The sequence below is a fragment of the Balaenoptera acutorostrata genome, chromosome 10 (genome assembly GCF_949987535.1).
Source record: "Balaenoptera acutorostrata chromosome 10, mBalAcu1.1, whole genome shotgun sequence".
Taxonomy (NCBI): domain Eukaryota; kingdom Metazoa; phylum Chordata; class Mammalia; order Artiodactyla; family Balaenopteridae; genus Balaenoptera; species Balaenoptera acutorostrata.
This window is the reverse complement of record NC_080073.1, coordinates 96,853,615-96,879,445: the sequence shown is the minus strand read 5'-3', so window position 1 is coordinate 96,879,445 and position 25,831 is coordinate 96,853,615. Positions and strand designations below refer to the sequence as shown.

Genomic DNA, 25,831 nt, shown 5'->3' with positions numbered 1-25,831 from the left:
TGATCAGGCAATCCCAAGGGTGAAGTTGGGAGCTAACACACAGAGGAAGGTAGTTAGTTTTATGTTACTTGCAGTTGAAAGCATCCAACTGATACAAATGTAAAAAAAAAAAATTCTAAGTGCTCTCATGGGTTCACTGAATATCTTGATTCCCCCAGGCTTCCATCTTTTCCCCACAAAGTCTTACCACTGAGATTTTCAAGACAGCAATTCTTGAGGTTTGAGAGAGGCACTGCCTGTTACAGTGCCTCTTGGAAGGCTGTGAGGTTCATGCAAACCATAAACTAGTATAAAAGTAAAAGAGAACTAGTGAAAAATACTTCTGTGCTAGGTAGACACTGACTTGCATGCTGAGGACAAGAGGCCGCTAACCAGTTGTTTTTCTCCTGCGGGAATGTGGATTGTGGAGTCTGAGTCTGAGACGGCCGAGGAGGAAAGTTTTTAAAAAACTTTTCCTGAAAGACAGTAAGTGCAGAAACAACACGCTGAGCTGAAGCTGTGAGTGCAGCTCCTGGGCTTTTTAATAAGCTGACTTGAAACTTCAGAATCATGCACAACGGATCCGGGTTTACTGAAGCATAGATTGCATGCAAAAAAAAAAAAAAAATTAATCTGAAAGGAATAGTTAGGACCTTGTAAAATGTGAGCATGTATCAACTTCTTACTCCTGCGTGTTGGCCTAAAACTAGTTCTCTACATACCTGCGACATGTGAAAGAGCAGAAGCCCACTGCTCCCTATTTGTTAGAAATGCCCGGGCTCAGACCCTGTGGTTGACGGTGGCCACCACGATCCCTTGCCGGTGTCCTACTCTGATCCTCCGGTGGAAACTGCAGAACTAAGGTAGAGACATGGCTGCCAGCACACTGAACGGTGGTGAGACTCTGCTGTGGAATGCCAGGGGTTTAGAGTCCAGAGACAAAGCTGTTCCTAGAAAACGTCTTTCTCTAAAACAATTTTCTTACTTTTAAAGAAATCAAAGGCCCATGGCAAAGAACAGGTTTTTAGTTTGTCTGCACACCACAGATGCGAAAGCGGGATTGAGGTGAGAAGGCAGATGGATGACCAACATCTGGGACACCATTTTCACATGAAGACCATTTTCACATGCAGATCATGTAGGGCCTTTGAGAAACTTTACGGATCCCCCTCAAATCTAGGCAGTTTTTATGTGACTCTCTAACTTTAGTTAAGATTTACGGTTGGAGAAAATGGTACCTAAAATTAATTTCCAGGCTTTCATTTATCCACTCTCCCAACACGTTCCTTTGCTTTCCTCTTGAGCAGACGTCTGTCCCATGGAAGATCAGCTTCTGCAGGAAACTCAGAAGAGCCCAACTTTTCAGAGGTGGCATGTTTGTGGAACAGGTCCTGGGGCAGAAGCGTGGAGGACCCTCCCAGGACCCTTCCTCTGGCTGCTACCTTAGCTGCTTGCTCTGGATTCTTCCTTCCAGGCTTTTCCAAAGTGGAACTCTCCCATCCTAAGTCTTAGAGCATATGCTGGCTGCTCCTCCACACGTGAAGCTGGTTTGAGAGAAAGAGCGGAGGCGTGAGGTGCCGGGAGGTGAGTTCTGATGGCGTTTTCGTTTCGCTCTTCCTGAACTTTGATCATGTAAGCCAAGGAAAGCAAGTTCTTTGCTCAAGCTAGTCTGATTTGGATTTTATCACCTGTAACCTGAATCTTCAGCAGTTTCTAAAAACTTGCGTATAAACCTCATTTCCCCTCAAGCAAGGAGTTAAAGCACTTTACACGAGCATGCAAAAAGAATTCTTCTGAATAATAAAAATGTATTTTGTAAATCAAACAATCACTTTCGAACGTATCCTCTATGCAAATCCAAATGTTCAGGTATTAGATTTAAAAAATAATATAGGAATGTTACCATTCACAGTTGGAGGGAATAATTGAAATACAGCGTAGGCAGAAGTTGTTCTAGTTTTTCGCATTCAATTGGAACAGATAGAAAAGTATATTAGTCACATAGAGAGAATTAAATATTTTATTTTAGATCATAAAAATATTATGCCCACTCTATTATACAGTAAAATGTAATTGAATATTTGCTTAAGTAACGAAAGGGTTAAGAAATGGTTTGGGTTATAATCAGAGGAACAAAGGTTATAAATCTGTAGAAAGACTGATATTTTCCAAATGAAATTCCGATAAAAGGCTAAACAGTCTCAAACATTTTATATAAAGAATAAATTATTCCTGATTAACATGTTTTTGCTTTAGTGTCAGAAAAGTCACAACACATTTGATAAACATATGTTAAGAGCCAGTTTTCTAGACATGAGTTCCATAGTGCCATCTATATGACATTTGTTCAGAAATGACGCCAAAATTCTTAAGAACACAGCATATCGGGGGGGAGGAAGAGAGGTGCCTGCCAACGCTGACACAGCTAATTAACAGGAGGAGAGGCTGCAGAGGAGGAGCCTGGAACAGAGGGAAAAGCCCATGGCTCCATGTGGTGGCAAAGGGACGCCACCCAGGCAGCGACAGGGACACCGCGGCTCAGGATTTTGGTTTTTAAAGAGTTCAGAGGCAAATTCCAGTAAGATGGCTGGTTTGAGTCAAGCCTTTCCTCCTGAACTTGTGACTTCTCAGCTGAGGTAATTGGCATACTTAAAGGAAAAGACGAAGACATTCAGATTGAGTTTTGTTAGATACTGAGCTGGAAAACCAGCTGAGGACTTAGACCAGCACAGAAATCAAAATTCACGTTTCTTGTAAAGAACCGCACACACAAACAGGCTCGCTTACTAAGGGTCCAGGAAAGGAGTGGGGCTGGAGTTTAAGCTCTTTAAAAAAGACAAAGAGTAGGGGAGGGGAGAGAATGCAGGAGGGCGGAGGAACCTCCTAAGTGATTTGTGCATGAACAGGGAATACAGATTCCGTCCACCTGACGTTCTGCTTTAGGCACCTGTGCCTGGAGGGGTAATTTTCAGGACCTTGCTAAGGCTAATTTCCCCACGTGCTAGATGCAGGGTATCTGGGAATTCTGCCAGGCATCTCCCCCCTTATGAGTGCTAATGCCGAGTTTCCTAAAGTGACCCGCATCCTCTAAGCCCGGTGGGCTCAGGAGCCATCACACTGTGTCCAGTCCCAGTCACGTACGTGTTCACAGACGTCTGGGCCCACACCAGGAAGGGTGCACTTGTATTTCTGGCGCTTATGCTTTTCAAGTAGAATACACGTGACTAAAGAAAGGGAACATGGTCCTGAACCCTCCCAGCCCCCGTACGCGCATGCAATCCAGGTCACCAAAAGGAGAGTTCTCAAGGCAGGGAAGGTGGGGGGCTGTTCTGTACTGCAGAGAACTCTGCGGCAAAATCAGTGGTCCAAATTAACTGACAGACTCATGTGGTCCCCATCATCACCAGCAGGAATGTCATCTGGGACACTGCTGACAGAGGACAGAGTCACCCAACTGAACTGTTATTTGAAAAATATCTTGTCAGGCTATAAGGTCACTTCACTTTCTGTTTTTAACCTATAAAAGTTATTATTTGCTTTGAAACAGAATTGCACACAGTACTTTTTCCTCTTGGGGATTCTTTTTTTTTTGGAGGAGTGTCTGTGCTCCAAGCTCCTTCAAGCTCCTACTAGCCAAAGTTATATTGCAAAGGTGGTCTTAATGGGATGTCATTTGTTTAACTCTTTAATACTTAGGGCAATTGTTAAATGTACAGTATTTTCTGGGGCTCCTTCTCTGAAAGGGGAAGAATATATCTATAAAATATTTTATGAGCCAGTTAAGATAATTTTGGATCTAGTTGAAAAAAGATTAAATTATTATTCACTTTGAAACTTACACCACTCATGCCAAAGTACTTGATGTTTATACTTATCTGGAGCTCAGAATCTTTATGCTACACAAATGTTTCAAACAAGGCAATGACTCACACTTTACAAAGTTTAGAAATGACACCCAGAGGACAGAGGGTAACTTTTCACCAGTGTGGATGCAACAGTGATGATGGGTACTTGTACCAGTTTGATCCAGAAGTCTCTATGTGGTTTCTCCACTGGACCAGGTGATATGCACACGCATGCACGTGGAGAAAGACAGGAAGCTGCCATTCAGCGTCATCATTTCTCAAATGCTATTCTCCCTACGTGCAGGTCATTCAAGTAAGATGAGAAGGTGCGTCTCCAAAATACCCCCAGTTGTATCTTGGAATTTGTTTTAAATACAGAGGTAAGGTTGGTATGAGAATGTCTTTAACAACCAAAGAAATCAACCTAGATTAGGATGATACCTGGCATGACAGTTATCTAATTTTCAAAGCCTATGACCTGAGCTTGTAATGGGCAAAGGCGTATTCATTAAAGACATTTCTGAAAAGTACGTGCACTATCTACATATCTAGATATTGCTACAGAAGTTACACCTTGTGCCTCCCTTGTATAAAAAGCTGACGAAGACCAGAAGGAAGAAACCCTGTCCCACAGACTGAAGTAGACTTCCATGCCGAGAGAGAGCCTGTTTTCTAGGCAGGCAGTGCCACACCTGGAGCGTTGTAACAACTCTCACACCAAGAGGGAGGAGAGGAGAAGGGGCCAAGTGAGAGGGAGGGAGGGAGGGAGAGGAAGTTACCACTCTAGGAGGCTGAGAGAGTCTGCATCCCAATCACAATGCTTCATCAGGCAACAAGATTTTCTAGCTGGAAGGCACACAGAAAATGAACAGAACAATAACTAAGACAATGGAAATTACAAGAAAAAAAATCTCTTTTGGGCGTAAAGTACAATGTAGCATGAGGCTACCGACCAACTGGACTTGAAACTCAACCTCTAACACAGGGACCGGCTGGCATTAGGGCCTGGGTCAGTAGGTGAAGAGGATTCAGTGCTCTAGGTTTGGTTACAATGATTCTTCAGCACTTAGTAAAGCTCCTGTGCCTTTTAATTGGAGACCCCAAATCCTCGATTAAAACAAAAGATTTAAAGTTGTGGAGAGTTATACAAATATTTACTGTTGGTATGTCCCAAAGGTTAGACCAAGTTCACTGGCCCAGCTGAGTGGAGTCTTCTTTGCTTCGTCCACCACCACCCAGAGTTATAAAGTCAACTAAACAGAAAAGATGGAAGAAGCAGTTATGAAATTTCTCATTTCTTTGCCTTGGTTATATGTCCATAATTTGCATAAAATAAATAATATGCATTAAATTAAAAATCAGCATTAAAATTGGAAATGAGGGGAAAAAAAGCACAGCAATCTGGTATTTTTAAGGCGAAACAATAAAATGCTCTTTTAAATAGACACTTTATTATATCCACAGACGATAAAATCCCAGAGCTACTGTTAGGCACGTAAATACAGATCCTGTAAGAAAAAAAACAATTGTGCATAGTATTAGTTCTATTAACAATTACTTGCGGGAACATCTTTCTATTAAAAAAACAGACACATATCCACCAAGAAAGTAAAACCAAACCCAAGAAACTTGGCTTGCTCACTGACGTGCCACTTCCCATGAAACACCTGCCTATTAACCCCACACCTGAGACCATCATCTTTACAGTACAAACGCATCCAACATCCAAGAAAGCTTTTCAGTAAGAGTACGGAATCACAAAAATTCTGTGGTCACAAAGTATATGCACAGGTAACACATAGGGACATACCCTTTAACTTGATGAGCAAATCCTACTTCTCAATACTATTAGACTTCGAAATATTGACTGATCCAAAATGTTAAATCTGAGTTAAAATAATGGCTAAGTAGTTTTTTTTTGGTACATGAATCTTCCTTCCCTCTTTTGGCTCAAAAATTGCAAAAGCAAAATAACACCTTATAAGGAGTGTCACCTATTGAAGCAGAAAAGATCACAACTCAACTATCTGTAAAATATTCCATCTTGAATGTCACGAAAAATAATTCCAAATAACTATAGTTCGATGACAGTATCTCATGAAACTTAAGATTCCATCAATAGTAGTAAACAAAATCATGTACTTTACAAAGAAAGAAAAAATGCCAATTACTGTATGATATTCCATCTATTGGAAATTGTAAGATGCCTTCCAATTTCAGAGATGTTAAAACATGAAAAAAAAATTGTGTTAGAATCAATCAAATGCAATATCTGTCTTTGACTTAATTTATAAGTTTTATTTATTTTGGCAATTCCCTGGCGGTCCAGTGGTTAGGACTCTACGCTTCCACTGCAGAGGGCACGTGTTCGATCCCTGGTCAGGGAACTAAGATCCCACATGCCACGTGGCACGGCCAAAAAATTTTAAAAAAGTTTTTTTCTGTTTAAATTTATTTTCAGCTTGTTTTAACTATCTAGATACAAAATGGCTTACCTGCTAAATATTTAATATTATCAAGCTTGTGTGACTCAAGCATGGTTTTGAGGCCAGCAACCTCGGTATCTATCTTCCTGTCTGTCTGCGTGATGGCCCGATCTTGCTGCGCGTGCTTTTAAAAGAAAGATTCACAGCGTTAAACCACTTTGGATGCATCCCCTCTGCTGTTAGTCCTAGAGTCCCTTCCCAACAGGATCAGATTAAGGAGACCTGGGCTTTAGTCTGAGTTCTGCTAGCCTCATGCTGTACTGTATTGGTCAGGGCTGTAGCTATCTCTAGGTCTGTTTCCTTCTGTTTGAGACAAAGAAAAAGGTTAACACTGGCCCTGTCTTCACATAAGCTGTTTAGAGAATCAAGTGTGATAGCTGATGGAGGGAAGCTTTTTAAATTACAGACTGCTCTGCAGATAAGATGAAGATTATGAAGCTGCTCTGTTCTCAATGGCAATGACCATGCCTCATCCTTCTGAATTCCTTAGTGAAAGGTGTACAGAAAGTGCTTTAACAAAACGAATGGAATCTTAGGTAATCTAAAAGCAACAGCGCTTGCCTTGATGCTATTTCCATTCACAGTTTTAAAAAGTTTTCTTCCTTTATAGTTCGAATGCCAAGTGTTTTATTACTATGAGGCTTGGCTATACCAAGGACCTATATGCGTTCTTTCCCAAATATAATACAGTTAAACCAGATACACAATTAACTCCCAAAGGGTGGTAAGTTTGGCTGATGTTATAAAGGGTTTGTAACATTTCATTAATGCATAAAAGCATTGGAAATACTTCATTAAAAGTCCTAGGGCAAGTTAAGTAGTTCCCTGTGGCGAATTATTCAGGTAATGAATATGGAAATAAATGCCTGGATGAGTAAAATATTCCAGAGGAATAGTTCAGTATTCTCTCATGGAAGTCTCTTGCAGGTTTCAGAGGTCCCAGGTAATACAGGATGGAAAATAAGTTATGCATGCCATAAGCTAAAAATGTAATAAAACATCTCCATTCCTTATTATTCTTCAATCACTGAGATTTAAAGTTTCATTAAGATAATTAAGTATTTTGTGTACCAAAAAAATCCTATGATATTCCACTTCTCGGTATATATACCCAAAAGAATTGAAAACAGGAACTCCAATAGATATCTGTATGCCCATGTTCATAGCATTATTCACAATGGCCACAAGGATAATCAAAATGTACTATATCCATACAATGGAATATTATTTAGCCTTAAAAAGGAAGGAAATTCTGACATACGCTACAACATGGAGGAATCTTAAGGACATTATGCTAAGTGAAATAAGCCGGTCACAAAAGGACAAATACTGTATGATTCCACTTACATGAGGGACCTAGAATAGTCAGATTCATAAACAGAAAATAGAATTGTGGCAGCCAGGGGAGGAAGAAAGGAGGGGATGGTGCTTCAAGGGTAGAGTTTCAGTTCTGCAAGATGAAAAGTGAATCTTTTCTTACCAATGATACCACTTCTGTTTTTACTTCCAGCAGCTTCCTTTCGTTTAATGAATACTGAAACAAACACGTAACATAGGTCAGATTCTGATTTATTCCTCTCTCTCTCCTCCTCCTCCTCTGGTGCCTTAAATATTTTGGTCTCAGTAATTCCAAGAATATGTACCACTAGAAGCCACCCCTAGGGTAAAGTAGCCTACTTGCCTTCTCCTTTTGATCTGTGTTCTGCGGTTCCTTATTTATATTCACTCATCGCTCCAACATCTGGATTCCCTTTTATCATCCTCCACCACCCTCTGCTGGTTTTCTCTTTTCATCTCTTCGCTGGGATGTCTCTAGGTCCCTCCCACTATTATAACAGCATTCCCTGGGACCAATTTAGATGGACATATGCTTTTTGGCTTTGAGAGGGTTGAAAAAAGTGGGGTAACAATTCAATTTAGGAGCTATCCCATTGTAACCACAAACAAAATTGGTCACTATTTGAGGCTTAGACAGAAGAGAGAAAAGATATAAAGTTGGGAAAAAAATAGTTTCAAGGAATATTATTCTGTGACACAGATGTTGTCTTGTGATTATAAAACACTATGTAAATATACAGATACAAGAAATACACTAAACCATCACATGTTGGTTTTAATTGAAAAAAACAAAAAACAAACCCACATGGGCATTGTCACAATCCAGTGTTACTAAGGGAACTGACTAGTTCTACCCAGAATTAAAATGGTATCTTGCCTTTGGCTATTAATATCTGTGCAAAGATATTGTGCAATTTTGTTGACACTGAGACCAAAATCAGACACATTTCCTAAGTGGTGGGCGTTAGGATTTAACTGAGCAAATGAAAATCTATAATTTAAGTGAAGAATTAAAAAACTTCAATAAATTAACATTGTTATAGGGGAAAAAATTAATGGTTTTGAAGTATCTAGAAACTTTCTAGCTATACAGTGTTCCCCTGTGACTACCAGGGGGATAAAGTATAGAAACAGCATTGCTTAGGAGTAAAAAAAAGAAAAAAACCCAAAACCCCAAACCAAGAACTAGTTGCAGGACCAAAGAATGCTCAACTCCAGGGTTTGAGAGAGAGAGAGAGGGAGAGAGAGGGAGAGAGGGAGAGAGAGGGAAAGGGAGAGAGAGGGAGAGAGACAGAGAGAGAGAGAGAGAGAGAGGGAGAGAGAGGGAGGGAGAGAGGGAGAGAGGGAGAGAGAGGGAGGGAGAGAGAGAGAGCGCGCGAGCGAGCTATGCGCCAGATCACCACCAGAGGGCAGGGTGGAATGGGATTTTCTGCACCCCTTAAAACTCCAGTTTTCACTGAGTCAATATTGACTCAACCACAAGAGAAAAGAAAAACCTAAGTCTTGATATTGCCATGATTTTTTTTTAAACATCTTTATTGGAGTATAATTGCTTTACAATAGTGTGTTAGTTTCTGCTCTACAACAAAGTGAATGAGCTATACATACACATATATCCCCATATCCCCTCCCTCTTGCGTCTCCCTCCCACCCTCCCTATCCCACCTCTCTAGGTGGTCACAAAGCACCAAGCTGATCTCCCTGTGCTATGCGGCTGCTTCCCACTAGCTATCTATTTGACATTGGGTAGTGTATATATGTCCATGCCACTCTCTCACTTCGTCCCAGCTTCCCCTTCCCTGTCCCCGTGTCCTCAAGTCCACTCTCTACGTCTGCGTCTTTAGTCCCGTCTTGCCCCTAGGTTCTTCAGAACCATTTTTTTCCTTTAGATTCCATATATATGTGTTAGCATACGGTATTTGTTTTTCTCTCTCTGACTTACTTCACTCTGTATGACAGACTGCCATGATTTTTAAAATAACATCTCTATGGCTCCACCTCCCTGCACCCCAAAGCACTTTACAGGCTACACTGCTCTTGAAACTGGCTGTAAGTATCACCACAGTTAATTCTGTGGAAACAGTATTATAACTTTATTAAACAAGAGCATGAGAGGTCTGAATAGCTTATCTTCCTCAGTGCAGTTAAATTCATGCTAGCTGCATACTAATATACTACTGCCCTGCACTTCAGAGTAATCTGAATTTAGGATTACCAAGAACAACTTCTCAGCTAGGTTAGTAAATCACATAAACTCACTGGCTTTAATCCATGTTCACATCCCCTATCTCCCAATCTCCTATATGAAGTTCTTCCTGGCTCGGTTGGCTACAGGCATCTTCCCAAATCAAGTGAATAAGGAATTCCTGCTAAGTCTACAACCCTAAGGACAAAGGTAACCAAAAGAGTTCTTCCTCTTCTAGATACTAGTCATATGCTAGTGATCATTACATATTTTAGTAATACTAAGTGATTTAATCTTCAAGGTTAAAAGTGTTTCAAGACTAGAAAGACAGGTAACATGGACATAATAATTATTCTGTATAACAAAGCTCAACTTAACTCTTGAAATCCAGAGGCATTTCCAAAATACAGTTAAGTACTTGTTTAAATTTCAATATTAGCTTCATTTATCATTGTAGCACATTTTGGTTAAAAGTAAATTGTGAAAAATGAGGAGACAATGAACAACTGTGAATACTCAGTTTTCTGCATGTGCATCCAGTTGTTAGTAAAAAATGCTGTATATGCCCTATTTCTGCTTATGCTGAGAATAAAAAAGGTATCTAACTAATAAATAAATAAATTCAAATACAGCCTGAACAAGACAGATGGGTTAAAAGTCACTAGAGGCAACCCAACACACATAAAACATCCAACTTATTGTACCCCATGTCCACTGCAGCATTACTTACAATAGCCAAAACGTGGGAGGAACCTAAGTGTCCATTGATGGATGAATGAATAAAGAAAACGTAGTGCGTATATATATGCGATGGAGTATTACTCAGTCATAATAAAAAAAAAATCTTGCCATTTGCAAGAACACGGATGGTCCTGGAGGGTATTATGCTCAGTGAACTAAGTCAGACAGGGAAAGACAAATGCCCTATGATCTCACTTATATTTGGAATCTAAAAAAGCCCCAAAAAACCCGAGTTCACAGATACAGAGAACAGACTGGTGGCTGCCAGAGGTGGGGGGGGGGGTGAAATGGGAGAAGGGGGGTCAAAGCGTACAAACGTCCAGGTACAGAATAACTGCGTTCTGGGGATGTAATGTACAGCGTGGTGCCTAGAGTTAATAATACTGTATTGCACCACTGAAAGTTCCTAAGAGAGGGGATCTTCAAAGTTCTCATCATAAGAAAAAAAGTTTTGTTAACTATGTGCGGTGATGGATGTTAACTAGACTTACTGCGGTGATCATTTCACAATATAGAAAAATATTGAATCATTACGCTGTACACCTGAAATGTAATGTCACATGTCAATTATATCTCATTAAAATTTAAAAATTTAAAACAAGAAGTTACTGTGAAAGCTCTGAGGGAAAAACACTGTATTTATATGTATTACCTTTGAAATGCACATAAACGGGCATTTCAAAGGGCAGCGGAGCAATATTTCCACAGTTTTCTTAGGTCCTGGGCATGGATCCCACAAGTTGTTGTACAGACATATATATATATGTGTGTGTGTATATATATATGTGTGCGTGTATATATATATATGTCATATATATATATATATATATATATATATATATATATATATATATATATATATATATATATATATCTCCCTTCCACTTATTTACAACCCACATTTTGTGATATCTTTTTGGTAACAAATATATAGCACTACTTTCCCTAATAGAAAATTTCAATTTAATATAACTTCAAGAATCATTCAGAATTTGCACTTCAAAACAATGCAATAAAGTCATTAAGATTTCTCTATTAAAAAAAAACTATATGGAAATATTTTTTAAATCTTGAATTTTTAACATAGAATTTAATGTTATTTAATATTAATAATTTAATATTATTCAAATCAGATAATCAACTTAACTTTTGAAAAATCATGACCAGAAGAGGTTTAAGTCGATATCAAATAGATCAAGATTGAATTTAATTTCTTTATTCATGCCTAAGTGACACATAATTTAGTATCTCTGAAACATACAAGATTTAAACTTGATTTGACCAAGATTTTAATTTTAATGTTACTTTTGAAAGCATCAAATTTAAACCTCAATTTAAAATATAGTCAAAATAAAGAAAAAACTGTCTAACAATGATATACAGGTAAATATTTAACAGCACTTGTGAACGGTATGTAAACAGACTTGACCAAATGTTCCACGCTGCAAAGAAATTAATTCATACTATATTCTTAGTAAAGAAACATACCAATTCTTTTACTCTGCTCTTTTCTAGATTGAAATCTAATTTGGTATCTGTTCGGACTTTGATCACTTCATCCTAGTGGGAGGGCAAACAACAAAGAAAGAAAGAAAGAAATCCAAAGTAAGAGACCCAAACTCTGTGAGGGTGTGAGCCTTACCTGCTGCTTCCACTGCACCCCCCGAAGGGGCTAAGGGAAAGGGCCAAGCCGGGGGCGCGCAGAGAAATGGAGCTGGAGACTAGCGAGGTCAGGAGACTCTGGCTAAGCGACGTCTGCAGTCAGCCCTGCTGGGACTTCCCAATTACACATACAAATAATCCCCTTTTATGTTTAAGTCAGTCTAGAGTGGGTTATTGTTGCTTTAACCTCAAGATTCCCAATGCAATCACCTTGTGAAATTTATGAATCAAGCTGTTCCTTGGACAACTTTGGAAAGCAGAGATGGACTCAAAAGAAGTAAAATATTAAATTCTGGTTTAAGTAAAGTCTTCCTTCTGACACTCATCAAAACCTTTTCTTCTTTAACATCAATGTCCTTTCCACTTAAAAAAAAATCAAACAACTAGCACAGTCAGCCGTTTAAAATCACATGTAATTCTCTAAAGACAGTCCCTCCTAAGATAATCTAAGGGTTCCAGGTGGCTATTTTAGAAAATTTTTTATTTAAAAATGACTTCATTCCTTCTAGATCACAATTTTCTTAATGAATTTGCTTACAGACATCAGTAACTTATTCATTGGCTATGTTCTTGGTTAAATCTTCCAATGTGTACTTTCGAGACACATCACACAAATATTTAACATAGAATTAAGTTTTTAAGAACATATAAGTATTTCGGACATTATATTTATTACTAAGCTTATGTAATTATAAACAAGCAAGCAAACAGGAATAAAGATCTTACCATTACTTGTTGTTTTAACCGATGTAGTTCAAGTTTCATTTTCTAAAAACACATTAACAAGAAATGTCAAGGATATATTTAGAAGATAAGAAAAACATAATAAACAACTATTAGAACATGTATTTATGAACAAGTTCTTTCCTCATTCAACACAAATTTGGCCACGTTCAGAATACAACCATAATTGAATAGTCTCAGAGGCAGAAATGATTGTTGTGCCAGGATGGTACTACAATCATGGTGTGTCTTGAGATACGTCTCAATCCATCTTGAAGGCCACATAAAATTAGTAACACAACTGTTTTCAATATATGCATCTCCCTTCAAAGGCCCTGCTTTAATTCCTCCTTCAGTTTTTCTTTTAACTAATTTTGCCCTCAAATAACTGACTTCAAGACAACTTTGACAGTTTCACAGTTTACCTTTTTCTAGCAAAAGAAGGATCTTTTGCTAGGCGGTTTTTTATAAGATTAAGACCAACAGATAATAAATGAACTTCCTTCATGGGACTTTAAATAGGGCTGAAAATAAAGGAAGACACGAAGACAGCACTTATTTAAACGCTGATCCCAAACGCCACACTTTAAGAAATGAAGTGATATTTTACAGCAGCACTTATTCATAATAACCTCAAACTGGAAACAACTCTAATATACATCGCAGTAGAATAATGTGGCATATTCCTATAATACTATAAACAATGAAAAAGAATGACCTATCACTGCAAGACACGCTGTGATTCCATCCGATAAAGTTCTGGAACAGCCAAACCACTCAACAGCCATGTTAGCCAGGATAATGGTTTCCGCTGTGGGAGGAGTGACCAGAAGGGGGCGTCAGCAGCACTTCTGGGGCACTGGTCACCGTCTATTTCTTGATTTGACTGATAGTCTATGCTGAAAATTCATCGAGACATACACTTGTTTGTACACTTTTGTGTATGTATATCATATCTCAATGTCTTAATATAAAGCATTTGGTAAATATGAGTGGTTCTTTAGTTTTACCTCATTTTCTGATCTGAGGGCTGAAAATTCACTCTTCTCCAAAATAATCATATCTTTTTTCACATTAGCAATCTGAGACATTATTTCCTGAAGAGTGATCTCCTGGGAAAAGAAAAACAAAACATATAACCTAGTCTGGCCTAGGAAGTCCACCTCCTACTGTCTCTACCCAGTATCATCTTATTGAGAAACTAGAAGGACATGGGAACAAAGAAAGAGGTTCAGCAAGGTCCTCCTCTGTCTGAAAATGAGAAAAGAATAAGAACTCATTTCCAGTATCGGCATCAAGTGAATCACAGTTAAAAGGGTGGCAGTCAGAGGACAAGCTGCTATAATTCTAGCCACGTCTCCATTTATTAAAGCATGGTGACTAGAATAGTCAGTTTTCAAACATAGTGATTCTATAACAGCTGACTAAATAGCTTCGAATAAATATTTTTTATGCCACTGTAACCATCTGTCTCTCGTTTATGTTAAAATTACTATATGCTTTTCAACAGAATATTATCCCCAAACATATATTACAAATAATACCCCATCATTAGATTTCAAATTTGCTCAAGTGCCCCAGCAAAGCTACCTGCTGCATCTTGGTGACCATATCTTTGTAGACGATATCCATGTTGGCCTCCATGATCTTGACTAAGGCAGAGACAATGATTTCTGCTTGTTGAGTAGTAAACCCTAGGCAAACACACAAAGACAGACACTCAGGAGACTCTAGTTGCCAGAATAAAAAAATCCTTCATAGAAAAGGGAGAGAATGCAAACTTACACATGCAGGTGGATGTCTGAATTCAGAAGCAGGTGGAAAGCCTAGTGTAGCAGGAAGGTAGAGTCTAGCCACAGGCTGTGATGTGTCTGTCACTTGGAACAAGTAGGACACATCGGAGTGTTTCCTCATGTAAAATGAGGGGTTGGGATGACTGAGCTCTGACGTCCCTCCTAGCCATCAAAAACCATGTTTTCAAAAAGAGAATGCCTAATGACACAGGGGATGCCTGCAGTACAAGGTCAAGTGAAAAGATGCCAGACTCAAAATTATAGAAACAATTTATTTTTTCTGTAATTTAACAAAGATTCTAGGTAATTGTGTTGTCTAAATTTTCTACAATGGATGTGACTTAATTTCAAAATGTATATGTTAGTAAAAAATAATTTACTTAAGTAGAGAAAGCTTATTTATTTTATTTCCAGCACAAATCGGTCAAATCAGTGGCTATATAAATAATAATTCAGCTGTTAATTTACTTAATGTTAAAAGACAAAATTGGCTCTTACATTTTTCTTCCATAATTTTCCTCAATCACGAGTGAGGGGGGCTCAAACTGGAAAAAATATATTCTTTTATACTCAATAAATGCTGCTGAACTGAATTATTCAACTCAGCAGTGCTACTGTTTTTAATAAAGACTCAACTCAGCAGTGCTGATTTTAATAACTTTAGGTAGTTAACATATTTCACATTGAAAATTCTAATTAAAATGCTTAATTTTAAATGCTTAAGATGCATAAGTCTCTGGAATACAATTCTTTCTGTTAAATACTTCCAGCTATAAGAACTTCAGAAGAATTTACTGATTCTTGTAATTAATCCATGGCATATTTGTTTGGATAAAGTTATAACTGATTCAATTTGGATGAGATTAAGCATTTTTTTATAATCAAAAAAAAAAAACAAAAAAAAAAAGCAACAAATTTAAAGGAGACAAAAAGACCTCCAAAGACCTACTCTTTTCACTTTATTCAAAATCCTTTAATTTTCAACGTGTGGGTCATGAACAGCTAGAAAAAAATCACCCATATGTGAACACTGTTTAACTCTGGTACTGGGATTCAGAGTAGTTTTTCTTGTTTCTTTTCTGTCTCCCTAATTTTTAAAAAACGAACGTGTCTTTTGAAAATTTTAAAACTTATTAATAAGAGTTCATAGTTAAACATAATTAGGTTTGGGAATTATGAAGAAAAGAAAGAGGGAGACCAAAGAGAACTTACGCTGATAAGAAAAGAAACTTTAAAGACTTATAATTTAGAACCACCTATAGGAGCAGAAAGGATAAGAAAAGGAGAAGCCTGAAAACCTCCTGGGTTGCCATATGCAAATTAATTTTTTGTAGGAATGAGAGAATGGGACAGAATCAGGGCTAGTGAGATTACAGACACAGAGACAGTTTTGTAAATCAGGAGACATAACTCTGGAGAGAAAAAGGGATAAAGGATGGAACATTTCTTGAGGGGTCCTTCCTGGCCTTATCCTAACCCAGCCATCACAGACACCCATCATTCATGTAAGCACCTTCACACCCTACAGCCAGTGGGGCCTTCACATCACTGGTCTTGAAATATGCAAATATTCATGGGCCAGGGTTTGAAAATCAAGAAAAGCAGGCAGTACATATACTGAAACATCACATTTTAAACATTCAACATCTGCTATTTTTCATTTGTCAAAAATAAATACATAAATGGATTTTGAAAGCAGGGGAGGGGAAACAAATACCACCTCTCACTGGGAAACAGGATTTGGGACCACTGCAGCTATCTGGCCATAGTTACGCTTAACTAAATTAATGATGTTCCTTTAATATCAGCAAACATCTAGTGTATGTTGAGATGCCCCTATTATCTCTAAGATGTCTTTTTACAATTGGTTACTTTGAATACAAGAACACAGGTCCATCAAAAAGAAAAAAGAAAAAGAAACAGAAAGAAAGAAAAAGAAAAGTAGAAAGACTTCTGCTTAACAAGATAATTTTAGATGCCCCTCTTCTCACTTTTACTTTTCTTTTTAAAATTCTGAGCTGAAAGAAGTCTTGGTGAAAAAGGCCAACTGTTTCAAGTTTGAGAAGAAAAGCTGTAAAAATTATCACAGAGCATGTGACAGTTTTCCCAAAGTTCATTCAAGTACATTACTTAATACTCTAAGGGCTCTTTGGAATTCTTATTATGCCCACGCTACCAAGGGGGAAATGGGAACTGAGAAGGCAGAAAGGACTGTGAGACCACGCAGCTGGAACGCGGCAGAGCTCGAACCCAGAGCTGCTAACTGTCCCACGTAAGCACAGAAAGATCCACCCCAACACGGTGTCCTGCGCACGTAAAGCATGTCTACACAGGGCAGCTTTTCAGATATGAACACACACAACAGGATGAATAACTATACAATAAAGTCAAAACACAGATTTATTTCAGACATAAGCTATGATATCTGAGATTCTGATTTTGAGAATATATGTGTCACAGTAGAGAGAATTATAATGTGTATTAAATTGTATATTTGTCTAGATAAGATTAAATACGAGAATGCTACTTATATACTAAGTGCACTTTCAATAACTGTCATACATGTCAGAGCAATCTTTTACACTAGTTAACTCAACAGCAGTAAGAGAAAAAGTCTGAATATTTTTTTAAAAATCACAAGTTGAAATTATCAGTAATTGTTGCTCAGCAACATTTTAATTTCATAAAAATTTTAAAGCACACAAGATGCACAGGAATAAAACTATCACTTTTGTGCTTAGACAGCTGTCATAGGAATCGTTCCTGAGTTCTGCTGGCTTATGTCTAATTTTTCACCTATTACACCATACTTCCAGAGTAATGTTATAAACATACGCTTCACTTGGACAAAGAGAATATGTGGGAGAAAGGTCTCAATTGTACTGATGAAGCAAAAATGTCCTTAAACAAAAAACAAGGACTTAAAAAATGGAGACTGACCAAAAGATTACCTATAGACTAAAAAGTCAAAGAGAAATATGAGAAATTCGATAAGATCATAAGGCAAGTCCTAATTTATAGTGTTCTTCTATGGCACTGAGTAACCAAATGAGAGAGGATTACCATTTTCTTCGAGTAAACACACTAAGGCATGGGTGTCAAAGTAGAGCTTCCTACTCCGAGAAGAGGTGAAATCTCTCCTTTTGCTCTTCAGATGCAGGCTCCCAGCACAGACGCTCAGCTCTAGGATGGAAAGGACAATACGGTTCAAAACAGGTGGATGTTCTATTTGTAGTTTTTTAAGGAACCTCCATACTGTTCTCCATAGTGGCTGTATCAACTACAAATAGAACTACCATACGACCCAGCAATCCCACTACTGGGCATATACCCTGAGAAAACCATAGGTCAAAAAGAGTCATGTACCAAAATGTTCATTGCAGCTCTATTTACAATAGCCAGGACATGGAAGCAACCTAAATGTCCATCGACAGATGAATGGATAAAGAAGATGTGGCACATATATACAATGGAATATTACTCAGCCATAAAAAGAAATGAAATGGAGGTATTTGTAATGAGGTGGATGGAGTTAGAGTCTGTCATACAGAGTGAAGTAAGTCAGAAAGAGAAAAACAAATACAGTATGCTAACACATATATATGGAATCTAAGGGAAAAAAAAAAAAAAAAAAAAGGCCATGAAGAACCTAGTGGCAAGACGGGAATAAAGACACAGACCTACTAGAGAATGGACTTGAGGATAGGGGGAGGGGGTGGGGTGAGATGTGACAGGGTAAGAGAGTGTCATGGACATATATACACTACCAAATGTAAAATAGATAGCTAGTGGGAAGCAGCCGCATAGCACAGGGAGATCAGCTCGGTGCTTTGTGACCACCTAGAGGGGTGGGATGGGGAGGGTGGGAGGGAGGGAGATGCAAGAGGGAAGAGAAATGGGAACATATTGTATATGTATAACAGATTCACTTTGTTATAAAGCAGATGCTAACACACTATTGTAAGGCAATTATACTTCAATAAAGATGTTTGAAAAAAAAAAAAAAAAAAAAACAGGTGGATGGTAAACAGGTGGATGTTTGATGGTAAACAAAAGCAACTCAGCACCATGAAAAAACAGGGCATACCTCAAAAGTCTATCTGGTTTTTTACAACAGCTTTATTGAGACATAACTTAGATACATATGATTCACCCATTTCAAATGTATACTCCAGTTGTTTTCAGTATATTTACAGTGCTGTGCAACCATCCCACAATCAACTTCAGAACATTTTCATCATCCCCAAAGAAACCCTATACCCTCTAGCTACGCTCTAGCTATCACCCCCTCATCTTCCTACTCCCCCCCAGCAATCACTTACCTATATTCTGTCTCTATGAATTTGCCTACTCTGGACATTTCATTTGAATAGAATCATTAGGATATGTGATATTTTGTGACTGGTTTCTTTTACATACAGTGATAGTTTCAAGGCTCACCCACCGTGTAGTATGTCAGCATCTTTTTCCTTTTATTGCCAAATAATATTTCATTGTATAGATATGCCAATTTTTTTTTTTTACCTCGTCATCAGTTGAAGGACTAACTGTATGAGGGTTCCAATTTCTCCTCATCCTCAACATTGTTATTATCTGCAAATATTCCCATTCTGTGGGTTGGCTTTTACTTTCTTGATGGTGCCTTTTGAAGCACAAAACTTTTAAATTTTAATTAAGCCCAATTTATCTTTTTCTTTTGTTCCTTATGCTTTTTGTGTCATATCTAAGAAACCACTGGCTGATCTGAGCACACAGAGATTTACATCTATTTTCTCCTAAGAGTTTTGCAGTTTTAGGTCTCACATTTAGGTCTTTGATCCTTTTGAGTTGATTTCTGTGTATGGTGTGGGATGGGGGTTCAACTTCATCCTTTTGCATGTGGAGGTCCAATTGTCCCAGCACTATTTTCTCCCTTAAATTGTCTTGTGGCTCTCATCAAAAATCAACTGACTATAAGTGGGAGGATTTATCTGTGGATTCTCCATTCTATCCCATTCATTTATATGTCTGCCCTTCTGCCAGTGCCACATTTTCTTGATTACTTGTAACTCTGTAGTAAGTTTTGACATCAGGAAGTGAGTCCTCCAACTTTGTTCTTTTTCAAGATTGTTTTGGCTATTCTGAGTCCCTTGCATTTCCATATGAATTTTAGGATCAGTTTATCAATTTCTGCAAAGAAGCCACCTGAAACTTTGATAGAGGGTGTGTTAAATCTGTAGGTCAATTTGGGGGAGTACTGCCATCTTAACAATACTAAATTCTTCCAACCATGAACATGGGATGTCTCTCCATTTATTTAGGTCTTTAATTTCTATAATAATGTTATATGTAGGTTTCAGAGTATAACTTTCATGCTTTTGGGTGAAATTTAAGTATTTTATTCCTTTTGATGCTACTGTAAAGGGACTTGTTTTTTAGATTTTTCGTTGCTAGTATATAGAAATACAACTGATTTTTGTTTTTGTACAATTTGTATATTGATCTTGTATCCTGCAATCTTGCTAAATTTGTTTATAAGCTTTAATAGTTTTTTTAGTGAATTCCTTAGAGTCTTCTATGTACCAGGTCATGTCATCTGTGAACAGTGATAATTTACTTCTTTTACAATCTGGATGCCTTTTCATTTTCTTGCCCAACTGCTCCGGCTAGAACTTCTAGTAGACTGTTGAACAGAATGGTGACAGCAGACATCCTTGCTCCGGACTTTGGAGGGAAAACACTCCTTCTTTCACCATTAAGTATGATGGTAGCTGTGGATATTTCAGATGCCCTTTATCAGGTGAGGCGGGTCCCTTCTGTTCCAAACTTGTCAAGTGTTCTTTAACACGAAGAGGTATGGAATTCTGTCAAATTCTTTGTCTTTTGCGATGATCATGTGGTTTCTCTCCTGTATGTTGTGGATATGGTGTACTACATGAATAGATTTTCAGATGTTAAGTGAACCTGCTATTCCTGAGACAGAATCCCATGTCATGGTGTATACTCCTTTTTACATATTGCTGGATTTGGTTTGCTAGTGTTTTCATAAAGATATTGGTCTGTAGTTTTCTTTCCTTGTCTTTGCAAAAGCCTACCTTTGGAGAGACGTGTTCTAACAATTTATATATTACCTTTGCTATGGATTTCTGTGTGTTTAACCACAGATCCAACCTGTTTTGTAAACCTGTTTCAAGGTGCTCATTTGAAGGAGGTAGTATAGTAATGGTTTCCTGGCTTTTGTGTTCCACAAGCCACAAAAAACAGCTTTAAAAAAACATAGAACTGCAATGCGAACTTGTAATTTTCGCAAGAAAGGACATTTAAACATAACAGCTCCTTACAATCACACTAAAAAAGACATTTTGACAGAAAAAGAAAAAAGAAAAACAGAGATAGATAATATAAAATAAAAAAACTTTCATTTAAATGTAATAAACATAGCTATATAAAAATCTTGCTTCATACTTGTTCTTACTTTTCCATGATGCCAGGTGTTGTAGAAGAGTGGGAGAGGACAGAATAGTCATCTACTAACTCAAAGTTCACAGGTTTTCTCAGTACCTGTCCTAAATGACCAGAAAAATACTTCAGCTAATCAACTCTTATTCTCAACCCCTAAACACTCAAAGGAAATTCCAAGTAAGCAAAAAATGTGACATGGACAGGACCCTACAGATCTGCTGCTTTTCTGTAAGACGATAGCAGTGGTTCCCAAATGACTAGCAACGTGGAAAGAGTGGGGTGGCTGTGGTCACAGTCTGCACCAAGGTAAGTACCAGAGAGCCAGGAATCACTCTGTACCAAACACGGTTTGCAGACTGACAAAATATAAAATGCAACAACTCGTGTATGCTTAATGGTTAAAAAAAAGGTGGGCGGGATGGTGCGTAGATTCAAAGAAGCACTAGCCTATAGTGTAAGGCCCTCGGCAAGGCATACAAAGCCTGTCCTAATTTAGCCACTTATCCTTTCAGCTTTTGTTCTAGCCACCTAAACTACTGTTTCCTGCACGTGCAGACCTTGGTACTCCTTCCTTAAGCTTGGCTTGCTCCCCTTTCTCAACTGGTAAATTACAAGCATCCTTTTTACCTTTCCTCATCTAATGTGACAACGTGCTAAGCATCCATTATGTTCCGGGCAGGGCATTATGTTGCCCTGTAAGGTTCTCTCTGCTACCTCCTCCCAGGTCAGGGAGCAACCTTTATTGCTTCCTTATCTGTGCTCTCAGCCCAGTACAGATAGCTCTACCACAGCACTTACGTTTATTCCCATGTCTGTATATTAGTCCAAGCTCCCCAGGAGCGGCCAGTCAGTTATTTTTGTGTCACTAGGAGAGGGCCTGGTATACTGCAGGCCAGAAATAACTTAAAAGAAAATTCAACTGTATGAATTCTAAGATCCAAATCTAGAGACTATCTAGAAAGAAAGTTTGAGATGAACTCCTTTCTGCTCTTCCCCTATGGTCTTTCCTTTTCACGTAAGTGAGCTCACTTAAATCTGGCACCTCTTTTTTCATCCTTTATCTCCAGCCCTGGGCAAAAACTGGCCTGCATGAGAAGAGACCCTGACACAGAACAGCCCGAGCTGGATGGCAGATAACTGAATGAATGAATGATTGCACCTCTTACAGGGCTCTTTACAAGCCACCCTGCTCACTTCAGAACCGTGCTGGACTGTCCCGTGGGTCAGGGAGCTTGAAAACATTTGGGTCTAGAGCTGGCTTGTGAAAAGTGATGGGATTATTCTAGTCCCAAATTCCTTTTTTCTAATAACAATAATCATTCATGTGATTTAAAACAAACCTGCAAGCGTATTTCAAAGATATACTGCGGCTGAAAAGAGGAGAAAGGGCCTGGTCACTTGCCACTTGGCCCTCCAACTCTGGCTGATGGCAGGTGAATTCCGTCTTGCCTCTATCACAGGGCAGCGCCTGGGGACACAGCAGTACTCTGGCACTGGGAACACCTCTGACTCACTTTTCCTCCTTTATTGTGACAACAAAACGAGGCCCAAGAACTATGAATTCCCACTAATAACCGGGAAACAAGTAAAGAGAGCTACGTTAAAGTGTAATATGTAATTCTCCTTTGGGGGGACCTTCAGCATATCAAAAGGATATGAAAACACACATACAAAAGAAGCCCAAAGTTAGCCCTGAACAGAGGAGGAAACTGAGCACAAATTTCCTATTCATAAACATCCTTAAGTCTAAGTAGCTCTACTGAGAACCTTGGACACCAAACAGACCACTAGGCTGAAGACAAAGGGACAAAATTCTCATTAGCTGATGAAATTATGAGAGGAAACCAAATCACAAATTACCAGTTTGTCAAAAAAAGAGCAACAAAAGGCAAAGTACAGAAATAAAGACTCACAGGTACTGCAGGACACTGACAGAGTTCACCACTCATTTCCCAGCCTCTGTACACAAAGCTGCTTTCACTCTTTGCACTACCAACCAGTTTCTCCCCCAGCCAAAGGTATTCTTAAATTTTAGATACAACATTTACCGAGCATGTCTGTTGAGAAAAACGTTTTTTTAAATAGCCATCAGTGTAGTTACTGATAGCCACTGATGGATATGCATAGACTATCCAAAGTTAGATTTTTGCCAAGTTTGCTAATTAATAACGATTCTCCCAGATGATTTTTTAATCGGCAATTTGCAATCTAGTAAACTGAGTCTAATCTCATGCAGGCCGTGACTGCTCTCACCTCCTTAAAGTATTTAATGAAATGCCAACTTCTCAATGAAACAAAGTTATTCCGAGGACTCCATTTAAATTAGCAACTGAAGGCCCACTCCACCTCCTAACCTTTACCCCCTCTATTTTTTCCGACAGCATTTATCAGATGTTATTATATATGTAAATATATTAATCTCCTCTGCTACAATTCAGCGCCAAGAAGGAAAAGAGTTTGTTGACTGATAACCATCCCGAGTTCCCAGAAAAGTGCCAGGCAGAGTAACGAACCCACGAGAATTTGCAATTAAATTGTGAAACAATCCCTTCGTCTCCCAGAGCTTCGAGCCTCAACCCGCCAGCTTCCTGCACACCCGTTCACCCACGCCCCCAAACGCTGCGCACCTGACAAAACGGCTCTACAAACGCGCGTGCGCTGTGCCCGCACGCACCGCCCCCACCCCACCCCGCCGCAGCCCATCACGATTTGCTCAGACACCTGGTGCTCGCATTCTGAATAATTCGGGTGTTTTCACCCGAGGAAGCCCAGGTTTGTGTGGCCCAGAGGGCGGGACCAGACAGACCTTCATCCCCACGCCCGGAGGAGCCCGGCGACCTCGGCTGACCCGCCCAGCTCCCGCCGCCCCGGCCCTCACCTCTCCTGGAGGAAGCGAGGGCGGCCACCTGGCCGAGGCACAGGTGGAGCGCGCCCGCCGCACAGGGGACGCCCGGGGCCAGGCCCGGCTGGCACCTCCTCGCGCCGCCGCGCCCCGCCGGGGCAGCCGAGGGCCCGGCGCGCGAGCGCTCCCAGTCCGCCAGCGGCCGGCGCGGGGTGGCAGCGGCCAGGCGTGGGGAGGGCAGCAGCAGGAGGAGGAGCAGCGGGGAGGCACGTGACGCGCCGCCGCGGGCCGCCGGGGCGCTGGGACGCAGCGCCCCCAGACCGCCGAGGAGCCCGGGCGGGAGGCGGCGCGTGGGGATGCCGCGGCCTCCGGGGCCTCCACCGCGGCCGGCGGCCAGGGAGAGCAGAAGCCGCCGGCGGCGCTTCGGCCTCTCGTTCGCGACGGAGCCGCAGTCCATCCCCGACACGGTCACTGGCCCGCGAACGCCCTCATGCCGGTCACGCGCGGCGCCAGCCAGACACCAACGGCAGGAGCGAGCGTGGGCGGTGGCGCCGAGCCTGCGCTTTCCTGCCGGACGGGCGGGGCTCCGGGCATTCTCCGGGGGCGGAGCTGAGCGGCTAGGCGGGGCTCCGGGCTCGCGCCGGGGGCGGGGCTGGGCTCCCGGTGCGCGCTGAGGGAGGGGCTGGGTGGCGGGCGCCCGGGGCGGGGCAGAGCACGTCTCGCGGAGCAGGCACCTCTGGAGAGGCGAGTCCGGTCCAGAGCGAGCCCCCGGCCCGCTCGGTGTAGGCGACTGGGAAGACCAGGAGGTGGGTGTGGGCCCTCTCGGAACTGGAATGAGCTCGGCGCTGCCACGATTTGCATATTTATAAGGACATACACGAATGTCCTTATAAAGACATAGTTACCCTGGCGCCCTTCAGAAGCCCATGAAAAGTCCGTGCACCACCGGGCTGCCTTGGGTTTTCCTGACTTTCCCCGTCCTAAGTCCCCCAATGTGTTAGCGCTGGGGTGCATTTTAAGGAATTATTAACAGGGCCGAGGGAATAGCGCTTACATAGTCCACACATTTAAATCTAAACTTTCAGAGCTTGTTTCCGGATTAGTGTATCATAGAAGTGAGAAAGTCTCAATCTGGGAATTTCAAACGTAAGGGCTTGAGTTTCAAATGAGACCTACTGGTATAAAAGGATATCTGATACTAGCGGCATTCAGTTCAGTGAGCTTTTTGAATGCCTACTGCACCTGTCTCAGTTACTGGTCCGTTGTGTGAACTCTGTACTGTTTCTTGAATGAGGGAATGAAAGGCACAAGGCACCAGCCTAGAAGATGCAAAGAAAAATGAGATTGTCCTTGTCCTCTAGGAGTTGTTTTCTTATCCACCCATATGTGTACAATACATGAGGGAAGAAGAATGTGCTATGAGCCATAAGAGAGCTACAAAGTGCTGGTAAGAGAGAAGAGAGGGCATATGGCTGTGGAAGTGGCTATCAACATATAAAGAATTAAAAATATTAAGGTGCAAGTAGACACTTTCATAAGAGGTTAGTAGGAATTATACATTTGTAGAACTGTTAGGGAAAGCAATTTAGCAATATGTACAAAAGTGTTTTACGGTCGTAAATTTTGCTCAAGTCACCCAACTCTGAAAATTTAACCTAAGAGAATAGTCCAAAATATTAAAAATCTACTAGATTGGACCATACGAACTTGTCATTTTTATAGGTCGAAATGTTGAAGATTGGTAGTTTCATGTGGATCAACCTAATATATGCACAAAGATATTCATTGTATCATAG

At 40.1% G+C, this 25,831-nt stretch overlaps 1 protein-coding gene across 2 annotated transcripts; it reads right to left on the bottom strand.

Annotated features, from left to right (window-relative positions):
* Positions 1–1,981: 1,981 nt before the first annotated feature.
* MCUR1 (mitochondrial calcium uniporter regulator 1) lies at positions 1,982–24,658 on the bottom strand. 2 transcript variants are annotated; one of them, XM_007173968.3, is made up of 9 exons: positions 24,072–24,658; positions 17,816–17,935; positions 14,550–14,653; positions 13,970–14,071; positions 12,963–13,004; positions 12,063–12,134; positions 7,791–7,844; positions 6,320–6,434; positions 1,982–5,077 (listed from the first exon to the last, which is right to left on the bottom strand). In XM_007173968.3, the coding sequence occupies exons 1-9, from the start codon at positions 24,490–24,492 to the stop codon at positions 5,013–5,015; spliced, it is 1,095 nt and encodes a 364-aa protein (XP_007174030.2). In that variant the 5' UTR covers positions 24,493–24,658; the 3' UTR covers positions 1,982–5,012. The 2 variants fall into 2 exon arrangements, with proteins under 2 accessions (XP_007174030.2, XP_028020288.2); XM_028164487.2 differs by having other exon boundaries at positions 1,982–5,332; positions 24,072–24,630.
* Positions 24,659–25,831: the final 1,173 nt, after the last annotated feature.